The sequence below is a fragment of the Cherax quadricarinatus genome, chromosome 73 (genome assembly GCF_038502225.1).
Source record: "Cherax quadricarinatus isolate ZL_2023a chromosome 73, ASM3850222v1, whole genome shotgun sequence".
NCBI lineage: Eukaryota > Metazoa > Arthropoda > Malacostraca > Decapoda > Parastacidae > Cherax > Cherax quadricarinatus.
The window spans coordinates 10,574,654-10,596,771 of record NC_091364.1 but is presented as its reverse complement, the minus strand read 5'-3'; the positions used below and the strand labels follow the sequence as shown (position 1 = coordinate 10,596,771).

The window sequence follows — 22,118 nt, the reverse complement described above, 5'->3', positions numbered from 1 at the left end:
ACGTACAGGTAATCACCCCCTATAAAATGTTCCATAATTATTATTATTATTATTATTATTATTATTATTATTATTATTATTATTATTATTATTATTATTATTATTATTATTATTATTATTATTATTATTATTACGTATATGTAAATTAGCTAGGATAACCCCCCAAAATCTGTAAGGTTCCACCGTAACCTTTTCGCCACCAAGCAAGAATACTTTAAGACCTTCAATAAAAAGTATGGTAAACTCTCGGAATATTTACGTCGAAAGAAATATATATCTCAGAGTAAATCATGTTCGGATTCACTATCAGATAGAGGCTATGTATCGTCAGAGGGAGCGCCATCTATTATATAAAAGTTGAAGGTATGGGATAGAGTCGAGTCTCCCGTGTTAGTGGTGTGGCCGGCGACACCCTCACTTTATTGGCCATGTAAACAACGCATTCTGACTCCTCACCAGTATTATCACAAAATATTTTAATGATTTGTACTTCGCTGACTTAACAAGATAAACATAATCAGGGTAGGTTACTTTAATATTTGAAAATATTTTATGTTTTGTTTAGTAGTGGGTTGCTAAGAGCCCGTATTGTGATGCATCTTCTTGGCCGATAACTTATCAGTGAATGCTTGTCGTATTCTTTTGTCTGTAAAATTACTAATACTAACTTGGTTATAAGGTTATTTTTGTTTAAGTACTGAAGTTAATTTTATTACCTAATAAATCGCATTTTGATTCTTTTTTTTAGCGTTTAGGTATAGTTAATTTGCATAATGTGATCGTAACATGTACCTCCTCAAAACAGTTATAAAAAAAAATTGGTATGTTACGTGCCCAAATCCTAAATAAAAACTTATATATAAAAGAAAATGTATAGTTGCCTAGAAGCCGGGTAACAGTTTGTTGAAGGCTATGTACATGGCAGTCAGGTAGTGACAGGAAATGGAAGTCACTTTTTTTTTCGACTTTTTTTGGGGGGATATCCTGGGTAATTTACACTGTGTATGATAATTGTATATACGTGTACCTGTGCCTAAATAAACTTACTATAGGTTAGGTTAGGGTGTCTAGTAGCTTAGTGTAACCACTAAGCTACTAGACACCCTAGCCTAACCTATAGTAAGTTTATTTAGGCACAGGTACACGTAAGTACAATTATCATACATAGTGTAAATTACCCAGGATATTCCCCCCCCCCCAAAAAAAAAAAAAAAAAAAAAACGGAAAAAAAGTGACTTGCTTCCATTTCCTGTCACTACCTGACTGCCATGTACTCATGCACTCAGCTCACACTGTAGAGGATGTGGGGGCTGAACCCCACACTGAGGCAGACACACATGGGGCAAGTACCCTAATACTTGCTGCCTCTATTACATAGCAGTAAATAAATACCTGGGAGTTGATTGTTCCAGGTATCATCCTTTGGGAAGATGAAAAAATACCCTAGCAGAAATAAGCTACATTAAATGGCTTTATTGGGTTATCTGGGATTACTAACTCTTCAAGGGTAATAATCCAAATAGTCTTTTAGGTTTCATAAATCTAAAAAAATATATGTTATAAAAAATAAGCAAATTGACTAAATAACTGCATCTTGTTTGGCTATTTGAGTCAGTATACAGTTTGGGCACTTAATAACAACAGTGTCATTCATGCAAAAGTGAAAGAATTTTTTTTAATATTGATATTTTTTTTTTTAATTTCAGCATACTATAACAAAATTGCAGCAATGAAGTTCTATGAAGGCAGCAATATCCTCAAATTTTCATGGGAGCAAGTGGCTCAGGGTATCTGGCAGCGTTACCCAAACCCTGAAAGGTAAAGATTCCTTAATAGTAATTTTTATCATAATTTATCAGCCTAGGTGATAGTTCTCATAATTTAACAAAATTGGGATTAACACAGCAAAAACAGTTTGTAGCTTAAAACAGGCTTATTCAGGTAATGTATATGTACCTTTACAGACTGTTTTATAAATTTATACAATGTTTTCAGTAACACATATTTGTTATAGGTATACAGTGTTGGTAACTTAGGTAGATATAGCCTAAAATAACCCAACAGTGTGACTTAAGTTATTTTTATTGGGGTCCTCGAACCCATGGGAGACAAATAACTTCTTACTGAGAGTAGATCAAGCACCTCTGTTCCTATTTTGGAGCAGAATAAGATGACTTGGAGGGGGTAAAGGAGGTTTTGTGTGTGGGGCTTAGGCATCCAGTAAGTGTATTAGATAGGAGTGAGTGGAGACAAGTGATTTTTATAACTTTGACATACTGTTGGAGCGTGATCTGGGCAACATTTATGAAGGGATTCAGGAAAACTGGCCAGCCCAACTTGAGTCCTGCAGGTGGAAATTACAGCGCCTGCACTCTGAAGGAGGGGTGGGGATATTGGCAGTTTTGAACTGGCAAGACAGTGAAGGTAAAAGTGTTTCTTCTTTTTTGAGTCACTCTTCTTCAGTGGGAGATGGCCAGTGTGTTAAAAAAATACTTGAAAGGGCCAGAATATTTTTCTGTTAATTTTTTCCATGCATTTTTCTATGTTTATGGTCACAGATTTTTATGGTTATTTCTTCTCACAAGTTTATATGTCCACAGCTCTCATGTTCTGTCTGAGGACACCATAGTCAGGAAAGTCATTGGACATCAGCTGCACTCCAAAAGGATATTAACTAAAACAAATCGTATGCCAAAATGGGGTGAACGACTGATCAATGCCCGGAATGTCAGTATCATTGAAGAATCTATTGTGGATCCAGATAAGAGAGAAATGTGTACATACACAAGGAATGTTGGGTTAACCAAGGTGAGTTGTTTACGAGGTTTATTGGGTCATTCTTGGTAGTGGGGGGTAATGATAAAGGGCTTCGAAGGCTTTTTATTTTATTTGCAATATCATGGGGTACACAGGCAGTGTGTTAAGTGCCCATGGCCCGTGAGGGTCATGCCCGTGAGGGAGAGAGGACTAGGACCTGTTGTCTGAGTCTAGGCTGCTGAGTGAGTGAGATAGCAGCAGTGTATTTCTTGTATGGTAGGGCAGTCAGGGTTTATCAAAAAGAGATGCGTAAATTTTGCATGCATGTATCAGAGAAATCAGGAGTGTGATACACTTTGCACGTTTCCTTTGTAGTATACTTCTTTGGATCTTTGTCACTCCTTATTTTTCATTCCTCTTTCCTTTCTCTCACTCTCCTCTGCTTTTTTCACATTCCCTCCATTCTATTTTCTCATCTCACTTTCCATAATTCCCACTCATTCCTGCTCTTCCTCTGCAATCATTCCTGCTCTTTCTCTATTTGCAGTCATTCGTGCTGTAGGCTCTCTTCCCTGTCATTTGTCTTTGCAGCTTTTTTTTTCACCACTTTTCTCCATTCCTTTTTTAATAATTAAGGATTCTACTAGGGTTAGGCTGGGAGTTCCTGCATTTGGTTTATGAGTATACATCTGTTATCTTGTCTCTGTTCAATTCAGTATCTGGCATTATCAATATTTATATTATGAAGAGCATTTGTGAGTACATACTGTACTTTGTTTAATGTTAAGCAACATACAAGTAAGGAATGAAGAAGTAGGAGCCAGTTGTGGGCCACACCTTTTATTTGGTCAATTTCTAAAATACGTATATGTATATTGTGAGAACCAGTACCAAATGTATTAGTCAAGGATTGGACGATTGCTGAAAATGATGCCCTTGAGAAGTTTACTGTCAATGTGAAACTGCTAAGGGCTACCTGTCTTGTATACTTGCTGTCCTATTAGCTGTTCCAGTTGGGGGATGCTTTAGAGTATTGGCCTTGTACATTACTGTAAGGTTGCTAGCTTCTCACCATGATTACAGGCAAAGCTGAAATAGCATTCAGCTAGGTTAAGCTGAGGTGCAAGGTGAGTTGCTTTGCATAAGCCTCTACCATATATTCTCATGCAGTCCTTTATGAGAGAGCGTCTTGATGCTGGTGAGGGGTTCATGATCCAAGAATTGGGGCTACCCTTCCCTTCTTCGGATTAAGCCTTAATTAACCCTTTGACTGTTTCTGACGTATAAATACGTCTTACGAGCCAATGTTTCTGACGTATTTATATGCACAAATTCTAGCGGCTTCAAATCAAGCGCCAAAGGCCTGGTAGGCCTACACGGGAGAGAATGGGTCTCAGTGGTCGGTGTGCACCCTGTGAAAAAAATCTGGGACCCAGCAGTGCATTGTGGGAACGCCATGTTGTCAGTCCATTTTCACCATGGCTCTCGGTAAGAAGTTCCTCACTCCTCGGCGGATTGGAGGTCTTTTATTCCCAAGTGATAGCTCTAACAGCGATGAAAATGTCAGTGACAGTGAATTCCAGGGTTTTGAAGCGAGTGTTACCGAAAAAAGTGCCCAGGATAACGTAAATAGTGACAAAAACCCAGATAACCCACAACCTTCGACCTCTGGTGCTGTGCCGGCTTGTTCACGTTCACTTTCGCCTGTACCAGGACGAAAGAGGAAACTATTTGGTCGTGTACAACACCCAGATGATAGCAGTGATAGTGATTTCAAGGTCATTGAAAGCAGTTCTAGTGACAGTGAGAGTGAATATTCCCCAGTGAAGCGCCAGTATGTACGACGTAGCATGCGGTCTGGTAGTGTTTCATATGTTGTTCCAAGGGGAAGGAGAAACTCTGGGAGCACATCCCGTGGCCCTACACCACGACCTGATAGTGAAGATGACGATATTGTAACGATGGGTATGAATGGTGACAGTGAGGGAGGAGGTAGTGGTGGTGATAGTGAGGGTGGCACGGCCCATGTGGCACCATCACCAGGCCACGCTACTACCCACGCGGCTGACTCAGCAGAACAACCAGCCTCACCCTACCCCACACTCCCACAACCTGCACAACCACAACCACGGTACAATATCCAGACCCCACCAGCAGACCGCATCTGGGATTGGCAGGATGGTGACGAGTTTGTTCCCAGTCCCCATGACTTTGATGAAACACAAAGTGGAATAAAGCCATCTTGTCCACTTGGGAACAATGCCAGTGAACTGGACTGCTTTGAGTTATTCTTCGATGAACCCCTGATGGACATCATTGTCAGGGAAACAAACACATACTCGGATTACACCATGGCAAATGCAATTCTCTCACCAAAATCACGGCTACACAAGTGGAAGGAGACAACTGTGGCAGAGATGTACCTGTTTTTTGCCACAATAATGCTTATGCCACATGTGTATAAGCACACTGTCACCACATACTGGACAACAGATCGCCTGATTTCAACTCCAGGTTTTAGTGACATTATAGGTGTCAATCGTTTCCTGATACTGTTACGTATGTTACACTTTTCAGACAAAACCAGGCCTGACAGAAGCAACAGGTTATATAAGATAAGAAATGTGTTTATGTACCTGAAACAAAAGTGCTGCATGTATTTTTATCCCTTCAGGAAGCTTGTTATTGATGAGTCCTTGATTTTATTCAAAGGAAGACTCTCATTCAAGCAATATGTACCAAGCAAGAGGAAACGCTTTGGTATAAAGCTATTTGTACTGTGTGATTGCAGAAGTGGTCTTGTTTTAGATATTATTGTGTACACTGGCAGTAATACTTTGAGAGATACCATGAAGTTATTGGGTATCTCTGGTGATGTGGTTCGAACAATGATGGAACCATATCTTGGTAAGGGGCATATGTTATTTACTGATAACTGGTACGCAAGCCCCTTACTCAGTGATTTCTTGCGAGTGAACTTGACAGATGTGTGTGGCACAGTGCGTGGTAATCGCAAACATATGCCAAGGTTCGACGCTGGCACTCGCAGAGGTGAGGTGCAAGCCTTTGCTGCCAATGACATCATGGCATTTCGGTGGCATGACAAACGTGATGTCACATTGTTGACATCAGTTCACAGAAACGAAATGGTACCCAGTGGCAGGGACAACAGAGACCAATGAACCCATTCTAAAGCCTGCAGCTGTCATGGACTACAACCTCAATATGCGCTTAGTGGACAAATGTGACATGCAGATTGGGTTTGCAGACTGTGTACGCAAGAGTTATAAGTGGTATATCAAACTTTTTTTCCATCTTGTTGATATCTCTATGGTAAATGCTTATAACATATACAAGTTGAAGACCAACAAAACACCAAAATATGGTGAATTTAGCCTGTCAGTAATCAGACAAATAATTGCAAAGTACCAAGGAGCAACTCCTGCAATAGACCAGCGCCCACAGACGTCATCTCGTATGAGGCCTGGTGATCACTACCCCATACAACTGCCTCCTACTACTGCCAAGAAAAATGCTCAGAAGAGGTGTTATGTATGTATGCATACCACAAAACGCCCACAAACACGCAGAGACACTCGTTTTATGTGTGAGGAGTGTGAAGTGCCCCTCTGCATATACCCATGTTTCAAAGAGTTCCACAAGCTGCAGCAGTTCTAGGAACGTGGTTAGTGACTGTACATATGTATATATATTATGGAACAATAGTAATAAACATTGTTTTGTATTGTTTGTTTGTGTAAACAAAGTGTATACACAAACTAATAGTGATAAAGTTTGTTCTGTTATTGTGTTGTAAATAATGAGTGTATATTTGAACAATGCACCTTACATTGGTCTCACAGGCCACATAAGTTACCTGGAAAAGAAAAATATTGAAAAATGCAAGAAACCTTTGAATTAGAGTAAATAAAAGAATACTGGGTGGGCGGCAGTTGCCGCTGTTGCCGTACGCACGTCAATTTCTGCAAACTTTGCGGCTCTATATCTCGGTAAGTACTGATGGCAAAAAAAATTTTTTTAGGCTTAAAACACTAGTAAAAATATTCCTAACATTTTCATAAGAAAAAATAATTTTTTTTTTTTCGAATATTTGGCGACATAGAATGACAGTTTCAGAGAGGGGCCTGAAACAGTCAAAGGGTTAAACTTTACCAAACATTCTAATATGCAAATGACAACTGTGTGTTCATCATACTGGTACTCATTTTTTCATGTCTTCATCTGTCACTTGCCAATATTTTTACCTCAGCACAATTCTTTGGGTCTTCTATCTCTTCATACCTTTGAAAGAATCTAAGACTAGGAGAGGCCACAGTGTGTCATGGTCAATTACTCAGGTGATGACACTCTCTTCAATGTACTAGTATGCTCAACTGGAATAAGTAAACAATGAAATCAGGAGCTGTTGTTCCACCACCAGCATCCCTACCAGCAAATTCAATTCAATTCAATTCAAGTTTATTCTCTATAAAGGTTACAATGTGGGGTTTACAGGTTTTGGGTATTGTGTGGTTTACATGTTATAAAATACTAATTACAGAGGGGGCCACTAGGACACCTAGCATGGCTAGGCATTTCGGGCAGACTTAGATTAATTCTTAACAATCCTTACAGATTATGGTATTAAGGCTAAGTGACTACATCATAATTTGTGAGTTTAGCAATGTGAATGCTTTTGTTTTGGCACAATACGAAGTGTCTATATTGGAGTATCATAGGCAAACTTATGACTAGTTAGGATTTATTATTTTAAGATTAAGATTAGTATTTCTGGGTTTATAGTCAGTGGGTGAGTGAGTGTAATTGTGAACCACCAGGTGGTTATCATGTAGTTAGTTGTCGGGGTGTATCAGGGAGATAAGATGTTTTCTAACTGTAGTTTTGAAAGTGATGAATGTGTCTGCAGTTCTAGAGTTTTCAGGTAGGGTGTTCCAGATTTTAGATCCTTTGAAATACATTGAATTTTTGTAAAGGTTTAGTCGAACACGGGAAATGTCATAGAGATGTTTGTGTCTGGTGTTATGCCTGTGGATCCTGTCACAACTGTCAAGAAAGCATTTTAGGTCAAGGTTAATATTGGAATTTAAGGTCCTGTAGATATAGATTGCACAGTAGTAAGTGTGGATGTTCTGAACAGGGAGTAAGTTTAGATCTATGAAGAGTGGGGGGGTGTGTTGCCAGGGATGGGATTTAGTGATTATTCTTACTGTGGCTTTTTGTTGGGTTATTATTGGCTTTAGGTGTGTTGCTGCAGTTGAACTCCAAGCACAGATAGCATAGGTGAGGTATGGATATATAAGTGAATGGTATAGTGTGAGAAGGGCAGTTTGCGGCACGTGGTATCATATCTTGGAGAGGATACCGTCATATCTTGGAGAGGATCCCAAAGTCACCGTTTTGGATATTTTTTTGTGTTATGTGTTGGTGTTGGATATGGGTGCTGAAATTTAGGTTGTTGTCAAGGTATAGGCCAAGGAATTTGCCCTCATTATGTCTGGCAATTAGAGTGTTGTCAATCTTAATGTTAAGTTGCGCAACACCTGCTCTGCTACCAAACATAATATAGTAGGTTTTGCCAGTGTTAAGTGTAAGTTTATTGGCTGTCATCCAAGTCGATATTTTGAGCAGCTCCTCGTTAACAATGGTGTGGAAGTAGCACAGTAATGACTTATTCATTCCAAATTTATTACAATTTCATGGTATAACAGTGGAATTCAACCACAAAGCACACTAAGTAGATTTAACCCAGGGTAACCAAATAATTATAATCAAATGATGTGATGTATTTCCATGTTTCAGTGGGTGTTACTCCTTGAAACAATTGTAATATCATAGGATTTTGTTGTATATACATGTTTTGCAGTAGTTTTTTTGTTTTGCTTTCCTTTGTAGTATCCAATAGTCAGCATGTATATGAGGGAAGTTTTGTAATTTTTTTTGTTAGTCGTGAAAACTTGAATCTTGGCATTTAATTTTTTTTTTCCAGGTTATGACTTGTGTTGAAAAGGTGATTTACAAACCAAGCCCAGAAAACCCACAATGGACAGTAGCAGAAAGGAGGGCATGGATTGACTCAAAAATATTTGGATTTGGGTATGCAATCCAGGTAAAGTTTTTCTGAAGTTTAACTGCATTAAATTATTATGTGTGAGTGAGGTGAAAGTGTTGAATGATGATGAAAGTATTTTCTTTTTGGGGATTTTCTTTCTTTTTGGGGATTTTCTTTCTTTTTGGGGATTTTCTTTCTTTTTGGGTCACCCTGCCACTGTGGGAGATGGCCGACTTGTTGAAAAAAAAAAAAATCTGGAGAGATATCTGGAGAGAATTCTGGGGGTCAACGCCCCCGCGGCCCGGTCTGTGACCAGGCCTCCTGGTGGATCAGAGCCTGATCAACCAGGCTGTTACTGCTGGCTGCACGCAATCCAACGTATGAGCCACAGCCCGGCTGGTCAGGTACTAACTTAAGGTGCTTCTCCAGTGTCTGCTTGAAGACAGCCAGGGATCTATTGGTAATCCCCCTTATGTATGCTGGGAGGCAGTTGAACAGTCTCGGGCCCCTGACACTTATTGTGTTGTCTCAACATGCTAGTGACACCCCTGCTTTTCATTGGGGGGGATGTTGCATTGTCTGCCGAGTCTTTTGCTTTCATAGTGAATGATTTTCATGTGCAAGTTTGGTACTAGTCCCTCTAGCATTTTCCATGTGTATATAATCACGTATCTCTCCCGCCTGCATTCCAGGGAGTACAGGTTCAGGAACTTCAAGCGCTCCCAGTAATTGAGGTGTTTTATCTCTGTTATGCGCGCCGTGAAGGTTCTCTGTACATTTTCTAGGTCAGCAATTTCACCTGCTTTGAAAGGTGCTGTTAGTGTGCAGCAATATTCCAGCCTAGATAAAACAAGCGACTTGAAGAGTGTCATCATGGGCTTGGCATCCCTTGTTTTGAAGGTTCTCATTTTCCATCCTGTCATTTTTCTAGCAGATGCGATTGATACAATGTTATGGTCCTTGAAGGTGAGATCCTCCGACATGATCACTCCCAAGTCTTTGACGTTGGTTTTTCGCTCTATTTTGTGGCTGGAATTTGTTTTGTACTCTGATGGAGTTTTAATTTCCTCATGTTTACCATATCGGAGTAATTGAAATTTCTCATCGTTGAACTTCATATTGTTTTCTGCAGCCCACTGAAAGATTTGGTTGATGTTCACCTAGAGCCTTGCAGTGTCTGCAATGGAAGACACTGTCATGCAGATTCGGGTGTCATCTGCAAAGGAAGACACGGTACTGTGGCTGACATCCTTGTCTATGTCAGATATGAGGTTGAGAAACAAGATGGGAGCGAGTACTGTGCCTTGCGGAACAGAGCTCTTCACCGTAGCCGCCTCAGACTTTACTCTGTTGACTACTACTCTTTGTGTTCTGTTTGTGAGGAAATTATAGATCCATCTACCAACTTTTCCTGTTATTCCTTTATCACGCATTTTGTGCGCTATTACGCCATGGTCACACTTGTCGAAGGCTTTTGCAAAGTCTGTATATATTACATCTGCATTCTTTTTGTCTTCTATGGCATCTAGGACCTTGCGACATGTAGTCTTTGAAAGTACAACTATTTTTTTTAAATGTGTTTGATGTGAGTTTAAAATATTTATTTCATTTGTCAATATAGGTCTAAGAATTTGTCTTCATGCTTGCTTTTTATGTTGTGCTTTTTAAACAAAACTTGCTAACTTGGCTTTTTCATCAAGCATAATTTTGTCAGACAAGTTAGCACAAATTCTTTGTTGCAATATTAGGGAAGGACAGGTATCTAAGGATTGACAGAGAACATCCACAGTTCTTTTGCATATGGAAAAAGGACAAGAGGGAGTGTAAGAATTATAGAGAATAAGCTTTTTGAGTGCACTAGGTAAAGTGTATTGTAGTTATTATCGAAAGAATGAAGGGTAAGAAAGTAGGATTGCAGAGGAACAAGGAGGATTTATGAAGGTAGAGGTGTGAACACTGCTCATGTATTTGTATTTATGACTTAAGATTGAGGGTCAAGATGTAGGAACAGTTTGGCAAATGAATGGAATAGGGAGTAGGTTACTAAAAGCAGTAAAGTTTTTTGTGCAGATAGTGAGGCTCAGGTTAGGGTAGGCAGGAAAGGGGAGGACTATTTTCCAGTAAAATTAGACCTTGGACAGAGATATGTGTTGTCACCATGATTTAGCATATTTATAGATGGGGTTGTAAAAGAAGTAAATGCTATGGTGCTGGGGAGAAGTGGGGGATTAAAAGATAGAGTTATACAAAGTGGGAAGTGTCACTGTTGCTCTTCACTTATGACACAGTTCTTTTGGGAGATTCAAGGAGGATTCGTAAAAGAAGGATATTTACAGTGAATGCAGTAGGGCCCCACTTTACAGCGTTTTGCCTTAAGGTTGTCCGCTAATACGGCAGTTTCAAATTATGACCAAAACTATACGGCTCCCCGTCTTTCTAATACGGTGCGCCCCACCTGATTTGTTTACATTCTCCATGTGAGCACATCTTTATTATGTCTGGAAACTTTCCAAAATTTCGAGTGTTTTAAAGTTATTGCATATTTTATATGTACACTCTGATAATTATACTTATATGTACCTGTACCTAAATATACTTACACAATATGCTGGCGTGCAGGTACACATTAACCCTTTGACTGTTTCAGTCGTATATATACGTCTTACGAGCCAGTGTGTTTGACGTATGTGTATGCTCAAAAATTCTAGCGGCTTCAAATCAAGTGGGAGAAAGCTGGTAGGCCCACATGTGAGAGAATGGGTCAGTGTGGTCAGTGTGCACAGTATAAAAAAATCCTGCAGCAAGTAGTGCATAATGAGAAAAAAAACTCCGACCGTGTTTTTGGATTAAAACGCCGACTTTGAGGTGTATTTTCGTATAGTTTTTATGGTTATGGTTTTTGTAGTCTCATTTGATATGGAATGGAAAACATATTATAGAAATGGATGTGATTTTGATTGGTTTTACTATGAAAAGGACCTTGAAATGGAGCTCAAAGTAAGGGAAATGTTTGATTTTTGCCGATGTTCAAGAATAAACAAATGACGTCATTGTCCAATAAATGTCCAACTAGTCATTCTAATAATATGCAGTCATGAATGGGTTGACATTATTTATAAAATTATTACAATATTGCAGTAGTCTGCATAACAGCAAATATTCTATTTTTTGTTTGAATAAAAATTCAAAATAGAAAGCAAGAGTAATATCAGAGGGGCCTGGAGGTGTGACTGATGAACAAAGAAAATGTTATTTTAGAGCCAGGAATGTCTGCATTGTTCATTCTGGACCCTATCTTGAAATTGGCATATTTTTTAATTTGTGTGAAATTGGTCAAATTGCCAATTTCTGACCACTTTACTGGGTAGTTGAAATTGGTAAATGGGCAGTTTCTTGTACTCAGTCGATAGAACAAATGGAATTGTAAAGAAATAGCTATGAGTTTGGGCCACTGGAACAATGGAATTAGCTGAAAATAGGGCTCAAAGTTGCCGAAATCGCTGATCATAAATATTGCCGAGGTCGCTAACTTCGCGAGAGCGTAATTCCGTAAGTTTTCTATCAAATTTCGTACATTTGGTGTCATTACCATCAGGAAAAGATTCTCTATAGTATCATAAGGTTTTTTTTTTTTTTTTTTTTTTTTTTTTTTTTTTTTTTTTTTTTTTTTTTTTTTTTTTCAAAATATTTTGCGACACCAGGATACACCACAGAATTTGGGGTTGCAACAGTCAAAGGGTTTAAAATCACTAAGAGTGTCCCTCTAGTCTTAACACCATAGTAATTATACTAATTTGTAATAATAATCAATCTTGGGCACATTAAATGTCTTATTTTACATTAATATAGACATTGTCATTAACCCATCTATGATATTTTCTTCAAAATTATATAAGAAACACGTTACATAGCATATAAACATGCTATGTGTATATGCTATGGAGGAGTGGTAGTCGGACAGAGGGAAAACATTACGTTTTCTCTAGTCCAGAACCAGAGAAAACATGTATGAATCTGGTTTTCTCTGGTCCAGAACCAGAGAAAACATGTATGAATCTGCTATGTAGGTTGGTAGGTGCAGCTACGTAGCCAGGCACAGACTACATAGCTACATCTACCGGCAACGTACACCTGACTTCCTACAAATAAATACTACTTGCCTCTCATCCTACATTAACACTACACATGTTTAAAGGCAAATAATGCGTGTACTGTAAGTGTATTTTATTGCTCTGGGCTGCTTTAAATATATATTAAGTTTGGGCCGGGGAGCCAGGGCTACCTACACCTGACTTCCTACAAATGAGTACTACTCGCCTCTTGCCCTACATTAAGACTACAAATATTTTAAGGTAAGTAATGAATTTACTGTGTATGTATTTTACTTTTTATTGTGTTTTTTAATGCCTAGTTCTATTACTAACTTAATTTAAGTTAGTGTAAACTTGTTGTTTGGCATTTATATGCATTTATAAGTGGAAAAAATGGCATTCTGCTTTCCAGCAGTAGCCTGGAACCTAACCTGCCACATAAGTGGGGCCCTATAGTACAGCAAAGTACATGGTGATGAGAGCAACTAAAAACCTAGGCAGTGAAAAACTGGATAACATTCAGGATCAAGATAGTACAGTATTATTATGAAGGAAATTAGTGTGTTTAAATATCTTGGAGTGAATGTGTCACTTGATGAGTCTATAAAAGATTGGGTGAACCATAAAATAGATGAGGGAAAACAAAGTGGGTGGAGCATTGAAGAATCTGGAGTATACCTGGCGTGAAGAAAGAGATTTATCTATGAAGACAAAAATGGAATGTACAGAGTATAATGGTACCAACGCTGTTATGTGGATGTGGAACATGGGTTTTAAGCATTGCAGCCAGGGGGAGGTTGGAGGCAGGTGAGATGTAGTGTTTGAGAGCAATGTGTGGGGAAATATTTTGCAGAGAATTTGGAGCATTTTATTAGGTGGTGGTGTGGGGTTACCAAAAGAGAGCTGAGGAGGAGTTATTGCTTTGGTTTGGGCATTTAGAAAATATAGTGCAAAATAGGATGAGTAGGAGGATATATAAATGTGGGGTAGAGAGGAATTGAAGGGAGGGGGTAAAGGAGATATTGAGACTTGTGTTATTACATTAGATTGGAATGAGTAGATCAGGAAAACTGATTAGCCAGACTTGAGTACTGGAGGTGGAAAGTACAGTGCCTGCATTGAATGTTGCAGTTTTGAGGACCATCTAATCTGTGATATCAACATGCTTTGGCAATACAGCAATTAAATGAATTAACAGGGAATGTTTCCTCCTTATTTTGGATCACCCTTCTTCAGTGGTAGATAGCTGGTATGTTTAACAAACTATGCAAAAATCAACTTTGAGTGTGGCAGAAACCGAAGTATGTAAAGTTTATTCAAAATTGATGTATGAAGTCATCATGATATTTTTTATTGTGTACCTCTTGTTATTTGTTCACTGAGTATAGTATAAATTTTAGTAGTTTCTCATGTGTAAAGAAAAAACTTATTACTGTATTTCAAGAGAATTTAATGTCTTGTAGGCATGTGGTTGGACAGGAAATTAGTCATTGTTAAATTGAACCCAAATCATTTTCACATGTCTCCAATTTAGTAACTTATTTTCAGCACTGTTGGATGTCATTTATTATTGTCATTAATTTCATTGTAAAAGGTTGTAAGTTTGTAGACAGCAACCACCCAGAGAGGTACTACTGTCCTGCCAAGTGAGTGTGAAACGTAACCTTGTAATTGTTTTACATGATGGTAAGATTGCTGGTGTCCTTTTTGTTTTATAAACATGCAAGATTTCAGTTATGGCTTACTACTACTACTACTTACATTTAAGTCACACTGTGCATACATGTATTAGCATATATATCCACACCCCTCTGGATTTTCTTCTATTTTCTTACTAGTTCTTGTTTATTTCCTCTTATCTCCATGGGAAAGTATAACAGAATTCTTCCTCTGTAAGCCATGTGTGTCATAAGAGGCAGCTAAAATGCCAGGAGCAAGGCACCCCTTCTCCTGTATACATTACTAAATTTAAAAGGAGACACTTTCGTTTTTCTTTTTAGGTCACCCTGCCTCGGTGGGATATGTTTAGTTTTCTCAGTGGCCCGTAACACAAGGCTTTTCATTCTCTAAAGTCAGGGTAATTAACGTGCTGTAGGCTTTAAGCTGTGAAAATTTTTCAACAATTTTTTTTTAGAGTACTACATCTGTTTTTTAATAGTAGTTTTCTTGACAGAAATTTGGTATCGAGCGCTACAAGAAGAACATTCAGAAAACCAATTTAGGATTTACCTATGCTCTCAGCAGGCTGTTTCCAGTTGCTGACAGTCCTACTGAAACTTCAAACACACATCATCTCACTTTAGAAGAAAGGAAACAAAGGTTTGTCAGTCTTGTACTACAAAGCTTTATCATTGTGCAATTAGTGAGTGATAATTCAGCACTTAAAATTTCCAGTATCCTAGGAAAGTACCATACATATAGCAGATTTTCATACGTAGGACTTCTTCATACTTTGCTCATTCCCTAAAGCTATAAACAGAAAATAAAGATTTTTTTAAATCTTCGCTTATTTTATATACAGTTCCTTACATCATTAGGTATCCATGAAAGGGAGATGGATACTTTATGGAGTACCTGAATTTTTACACTGTCCCCTGGTTTTCCTCCTCCAGTTTCTGTGCAATTAACCTCAAACTTCAAAAATTTGTATATTCTAGTGAACGAGTTTTAGAACTTATTTGGGTATATCCTGCTCAGTTTCATAGAGCAGTAAGACATTGGTAGAGCCACACCAAACATATCTTTTGATCCCCAAATCATGCCCTGTGTGCTGTTGCATTCTTCTGATCCCTTTCCTGATGAATCGCTTAATGAGAGCTCCCTTCTTGTGCATGTTGGTATACCGTATCAGCAGGTTTTTGTTTGATCTCTGCTGCATTATACTGAAGCCCGTATTTATTTGCACAGATGGTATACAGTTTGCTCTCTATATCTTTCCCCTCCTGTGCATTCTGTATCTCTGATATTGCATTTTTGATCTCTTCTCTACCACCGCCCATCTTGTTGTTAGGTGATTTTAACAGTCAACATCATCTGTGTGAAGGGTCCCACTGTGACTCTCATGGTGATGAGTTGGAGACTCTTCTCGCTTCTCATTCTCTTCATGTTTTAAATATGGGTGTTCCTACCCATTTTGACTGTTGCACTCAATCTCTCTCTTGCATTGATCTTTCTTTCTGTTCCTCGTCAATTGCACTTGATTACACTTGGTCTTTTCTCCTGGATTTACATGACAGTGATCACTTTCCTATTCTTCTTACTTCTACTACATATTCCTGACTGCCCTGTAGCCCTTGTTGGCAATTTGAACGAGCGAATTGGGACTTATACTTTCATCCTGCCACATTTTGTGGTGACCCTCTTTTGTCCTCTATCAATGAACTAGTGCACCAGTTTTTGCCCTTAGTTTTCACTGCGGCATCACATTCTATTCCTCAAACCTCAGGCAGGCATTCTCAGATGTGCGTGCCTTGGTGGTCTCCTGCATGTGCCCGTGCAGTGTATTTGAAAAGTGCTGCGTGGGGCCATTATTGATATAATTGGACATCAGAGCGTCTTTTGGATTTTAAGCAGGCAAGTGCAGGTGCTCGCCTCATTATACACGACGCTAAACGCACTTGTTGGCAAGACTATCTGTCTACCATTACCTCGTCTTCCCCTTTGTGTGCGGTTTGGAAGAAGGTACAGAAGTTGTGTGGCAAGTACACTCTGGAATCTGCTCCCATTTTGCAGGTTGCTGATGTTAGTGTTGAGGAATCTCTTGAAGTTGCCATGGAACTTGGGAACCATCTTGTCCGTGTCTTCCAAGGGCTTCACCTTTGTCCCTCATGTCTTTTGTCTAAGTCTACCATGGAGCAGTTACCCTTGGATTTCTCCTCTAATGGAATGGAGCTGTATAACGTACCTTTCACACTCCTAGAGCTAGAGTCCATGCTTTCCTCCTGCTAGTCATCAGCAGCTGGGCCTGATTGTATTCATATCAGTATGTTACATCTACATTCTACGGCCCTTACAGTCCTTTCGTGTCTTTTCAATCTTATTTGGATGCGAGGGGTTCTCCCTCAACACTGGAAATCTGCCATTGTACTACCATTTCGCAAACCAGGCACCTCGGGGCTTGATACCTCTCACTAGCGTCCCATTGCTCTGACCAGTGTAGTCTGCAAGGTGATGGAGCGATTGGCGAATAGACGTCTGATATGGTACTTGGTGACTCGCAATAGTCTTTCTCCTCATCAATATGGCTTTCACAAGGGCCGCTCTACTTTGGACCCCTTGCTCCACTTAGATACATATGTGTGAAATGCCTTTGCTAACAAACACTCCATCCTAGCAGTCTTTTTTGATCTTGAGAAGGCATGTGACACCACTTGGAGGTATAACATCTTTCCCCAAGCCTAGTCTTTAGGCCTCTGTGGTAATCTGCCAACTTTCCTTACTGCTTTCTTATCTGACAGACATTTTCATGTCTGGGTTGGCACCTCACTTTCCTCAGACTTTGCTCAGGCCGAGGGTGTCCCACAAGGTTGTGTCCTTAGCACTGTCCTTTTTCTCATGACTATAAAGCCCCACCTTCTGTTCTTCCATCATATATTTGGTCATCACTTTATGTAGATGACTTCACTGTAGCCTACACAGGTGCTGACTGTCGCCTGGTAGTGGCCTCCCTTCAGGATACGATTGACCGGGTTTCCCATTGGGCCTCTTCTCATGTATTTAAATTTTCTAGTACAAAAACCCATTTCATTACCTTTCCTAGACGTCCTCTTGTCCCAAATATGGTGATATGGTAAAGTGATATGGTAAAGTTTCTTGCGTTCCACCCTAGTCTTGTCCAAGCTGGATTATGATGTCCAAGTCTATTCTGCAGCTTCTCCTACCACTTTCTCTAAGTTAGATCCCCTTCATCATTAAGGTCTACATTTATGCCTTGGTGCCTTTCATTTCCTCTGTTCTGTTCATTACAATATACAGTACATTACTATATAAACATTTAAAAATATACCAGAAATGTTATAAATGGTGCAAAGGTAACATTAAAAGAATATCAAAGATAGTTGACACAAACCCACTACTATTATAATATGCTCCTCACTTAGCGATGAATTCGTTTACCAACAAGGTCTTGGGATGGAAATAAATGGTATAAAATACCAACACAATGGAAATATAAACATATATTGCAGTATAATGTGATCCTTTATTGACAACATTGTCAATAAAGGATCACATTATACTGCATGTGTGTTTATATTTCCAAGGTCTTGGGAACAGAACTCTGTCATTAAGTGAGGAGAGGCTGTATATATATATTTATCTCCATGGGGAAGTGAAAAGGAATTCTTCCTCTGTAAGCCATGTGTGTTGTAAAAGGCAACTAAAATGCTGGGAACAAGGGGCTAGTAACCCCTTCTGTATAAGCTACTAAATTCAAAAAGAAAAACTTTGGGTTTTCTTTTTAGGTCACCCTGCCTTGATGGAATATGGCCTGTTTGTTGAAAAAAAAAATCTGAGTTATTTTTATTAATTTTTCAGATTAAAGGAAGCTGCAAGGGAAACTGCCAAGAGAGCTAAGGAGTTGGCTCAAGAAAAGGCTGGGCCTATTTATGCTGCTTGTGAAGGAGTAAGAAGTTGAAGATTGGATAAACTGGCTGATGCTAAGATAGCCAGTGCAAGAAAGCCCCAAAAGGGTCTGGTGAGGAGTCAGGTGCTACTTCTGTAGAAAATTGGATCCTTTACAAATCTCACATGTTATAGTGCAAATCATTTGATTACTGTTTTTTGTGAATTTTTGTTTTTAACAATGTGTTGAATATTTAGTGTATCAACAACAGTGCCATATGCATATGAAGATAGCTACATTAATAATGCAGTTTTCAAATATAATTTGTATGCATCTCTTAATTTTTCTTAAAAATTATTTCATATTGTAGTTTAAAAATAGACCAAACTCTTGTATGAATATAATGTACAAAATTAATATGTTGTAACTATTGGATATGTTTCAAGAGTCCAGAGATTAAAACATCTGACAAATCTTATTCAGTAAAATCATCACGTTCAGTAAAATCATATTGTGAATTTTAACTATAACCAGATCAAAAATTCCGTCCGGAAATTTAACAGGATCCAGTTGTAAAACTTTTCTGTGCATTGTTTTTTGCAGGGTAACTATTCCAGTTCATTCCATGTTATTGAACTCTTGGTCAAAGGTGAGAGCAGTTGTGGAACAGAATAAAATACTACTTCATTAGAATGAGCTCACCTGAAGAATTGTTATATATCACATTAAGTGATATATAAGGATAGCTGTTGTGCTCTTCAAGTATTGCTATTGTATTTTTGTTTGAAAATAAACAGTCAGGGAATATTACAGGCTACATAGTGGAGTTTGGGTACAATCTCATCAATAGTTTTCTGAAGATGTTTGTGCTCACACATTATACATTCAACAATTTAAATATTCATTGTTTAGTTTTTGATAGGAATTGTTCTGAATTTCAACTATTGTATATACTGTACATTTAAGTGGTAATAAGCACGTGAGAAGTATTCTCATTTTTAACATTTTTTTTTTTAGCATGCCAGCCATTTCCCACCAAGGCAGGATGACCCAAAAGAAGAAACACTCTCATAATGTTTTTCTTCTTTTTACATTGAGTAATTTATACAGGAGAAGGGGCTACTAGCCCCTTGCTCCCTGCATTTTAGTTTCCTCTTATAACAAGCATGGCTTACAGAGGAAGGATTCTTCTCCAGTTCCTTATGGAGTAAAGTAAAATTTTTAAATATTGAATTTAATGACAGTATCATACTATATTATGCAGAGTTTATGCTTGATACAGAGTTTAAAGAAATTTAATGAGTATCAAAAGAATATATCTAATGTTAATTTCTAAAGAATATAATAGGAAAAAATTGTGTGGTCATTGTATAATAGTAAAAAATATGTAATCATTTCCACATAAAATACCATCATTTGTTTTAGAATCAAAAATCATTTTGATGAATAAATTTTTTTTTTTTTTTTTTTTTTTTTCAACAAGTCGGCCGTCTCCCACCGAGGCAGGGTGACCCAAAAAAGAAAGAAAATCCCCAAAAAGAAAATACTTTCATCATCATTCAACACTTTCACCACACTCGCACATTATCACTGTTTTTGCAGAGGTGCTCAGAATACAACAGTCTAGAAGCATACACATATAAAGATACACAACATATCCCTCCAAACTGCCAATATCCCAAACCCCTCCTTTAAAGTGCAGGCATTGTACTTCCCATTTCCAGGACTCAAGTCCGACTATATGAAAATAACCGGTTTCCCTGAATCCCTTCACTAAATATTACCCTGCTCACACTCCAACAGATCGTCAGGTCCCAAGTATCATTCGTCTCCATTCACTCCTATCTAACACGCTCACGCACGCTTGCTGGAAGTCCAAGCCCCTTACCCACAAAACCTCCTTTACCCCCTCTCTCCAACCCTTAGTTTAATTAGTTTAATTAGTTTAATTAAAGTCTCAGAATGGGTTACAATAAGGCTACTAAATTATTTATATAATATCTTATGTGATGAATGGTTTGAAAAACCGACAAGTTGAAGATTGAGACACTTATGCAGCATATGGGAATCTTTATTCAGGAAACGTTTCGCCACACAGTGGCTTCATCAGTCCAATACAAAGAGGAAGGCGTAAGGAGAGGAGGAGTATGAGGTAATCAGTCCCTCAGCCTGGAGTAGATGTGTTCAGTCCATCAATCTTGTAGAATGTACAGCATAGGGCCGTAGACGTGGCTTATGTACTGTATGACCCCGCCTCCGCCTGCTTCACCTCACCTCACTACAGTATATAAGCCATGTCTACGGCCCTATGCTGTACATTCAACAAGATTGATGGACTGAACACATCGACTCCAGGCTGAGGGACTGATTACCTCATACTCCTCCTCTCCTTACGCCTTCCTCTTTGTATTGGACTGATGAAGCCACTGTGTGGCGAAACGTTTCCTGAATAAAGATTCCCATATGCTGCATAAGTGTCTCAATCTTCATAATTTCTTATATACAGTATTATTAATGTATTCACTTTTTTTTTTTTTTTTCATTTTTTTTATTTATTAACACAACCATCTCCCACCAAGGTAGGGCAGCCCGTAAAAGAAAAATTTTCGCTACAGTTATAAAACTACAACATTAATGCCCCTCCTTCAGAGTGAAGCACTACTTCCTATCTCCAGGACTCAAGTCTGGCCTGCTGGTTTCCCTGAATCCCCTCATAAATATTACCCTGCTCACACTCCAACAGCACATCAAGTTATAAAAACCATTGGTCTCCATTTGCTCCTATCCAACACTCGTGCATGCTTGCTGGAAGTCCAAGCCCCTCGCACACAAAATGTCCTTTACCCCCTCCCTCCAACCTTTCCTAGGGCAACCTCTACCCTGCCTTCCCTCCACTGCAGATTTATACACTCTCGAAGTCATTCTATTTTATTCCATCCTCTATACGTGTCTGAACCACCTCAACAACCCCTTCTCATCCCTCTGGATAATAGTTTTGGTAATCCTGCACCTCCTCCTAATTTCCAAACTACGAATTCTCTGCATTGTATTCACACCACACATTGCCCTCGGACACGACATATCCACTGCCTTCTCCTTGTTGAGACATTCGCCACCCATGCTTCACACCCATATTAGAGCATTGGTATAACTGTACTCTCATACATTCTCCTTTTTGCTTCCATGGATAAAGTTCTTTGTCTCTACAGACTCCTTAGTGCACCACTCACCTTTTTTCCTTCATCAATTCTGTGATTCACCTCATCTTTCATAGACCCATCTGCTGACATGTCCACGCCTAAATATCTGAATACATTCACCACCTCCATACTTTCTTCCTCCAATCTGATATCCAATCTTTCGTTACCTAATATTTTGTTATCCTCGTCTCCTTAATCTTTCCTATATTCACTTTTAATTTTCTTCGTTTACATATCCTACCAAATTCATCCACCAACCTCTGCAACTTCTCAGAAACTCCCAAAAGCACAATGTCATCAGCAAAGAGCAACTGTGACAACTCCCACTTTGTGTTAGATTCTTCATCTTTTAACCCTTCACCTCTTGCAAATACCTGAGCATTTGCTGCTTTCAATAACCTACCTCATATTCCATACATTTGCAACATCTGCCACAT

General features: G+C 38.7%; 1 protein-coding gene across 1 annotated transcript; it reads left to right on the top strand.

The window, feature by feature from the left end:
- Positions 1 to 382: 382 nt before the first annotated feature.
- Positions 383 to 19,260, top strand: LOC128706399 (PRELI domain-containing protein 1, mitochondrial). Its single transcript, XM_053801317.2, has 6 exons — positions 383 to 522; positions 1,707 to 1,818; positions 2,601 to 2,808; positions 8,765 to 8,884; positions 15,092 to 15,237; positions 18,454 to 19,260. The coding sequence occupies exons 2-6, from the start codon at positions 1,730 to 1,732 to the stop codon at positions 18,551 to 18,553; spliced, it is 663 nt and encodes a 220-aa protein (XP_053657292.1). The 5' UTR covers positions 383 to 522; positions 1,707 to 1,729; the 3' UTR covers positions 18,554 to 19,260.
- The last annotated feature ends 2,858 nt before the right edge of the window (positions 19,261 to 22,118 follow it).

Bases quoted from the DNA above. Each gene is read 5' to 3' on its own strand.
- LOC128706399 (XM_053801317.2), top strand. From the start codon at position 1,730: ATGAAGTTCTATGAAGGCAGCAATATCCTCAAATTTTCATGGGAGCAA. The intron at 1,819-2,600 runs GTAAAGATTCCT...ATATGTCCACAG, and splicing joins CGTTACCCAAACCCTGAAAG to CTCTCATGTTCTGTCTGAGG. The intron at 15,238-18,453 runs GTTTGTCAGTCT...TTAATTTTTCAG, and splicing joins TTAGAAGAAAGGAAACAAAG to ATTAAAGGAAGCTGCAAGGG.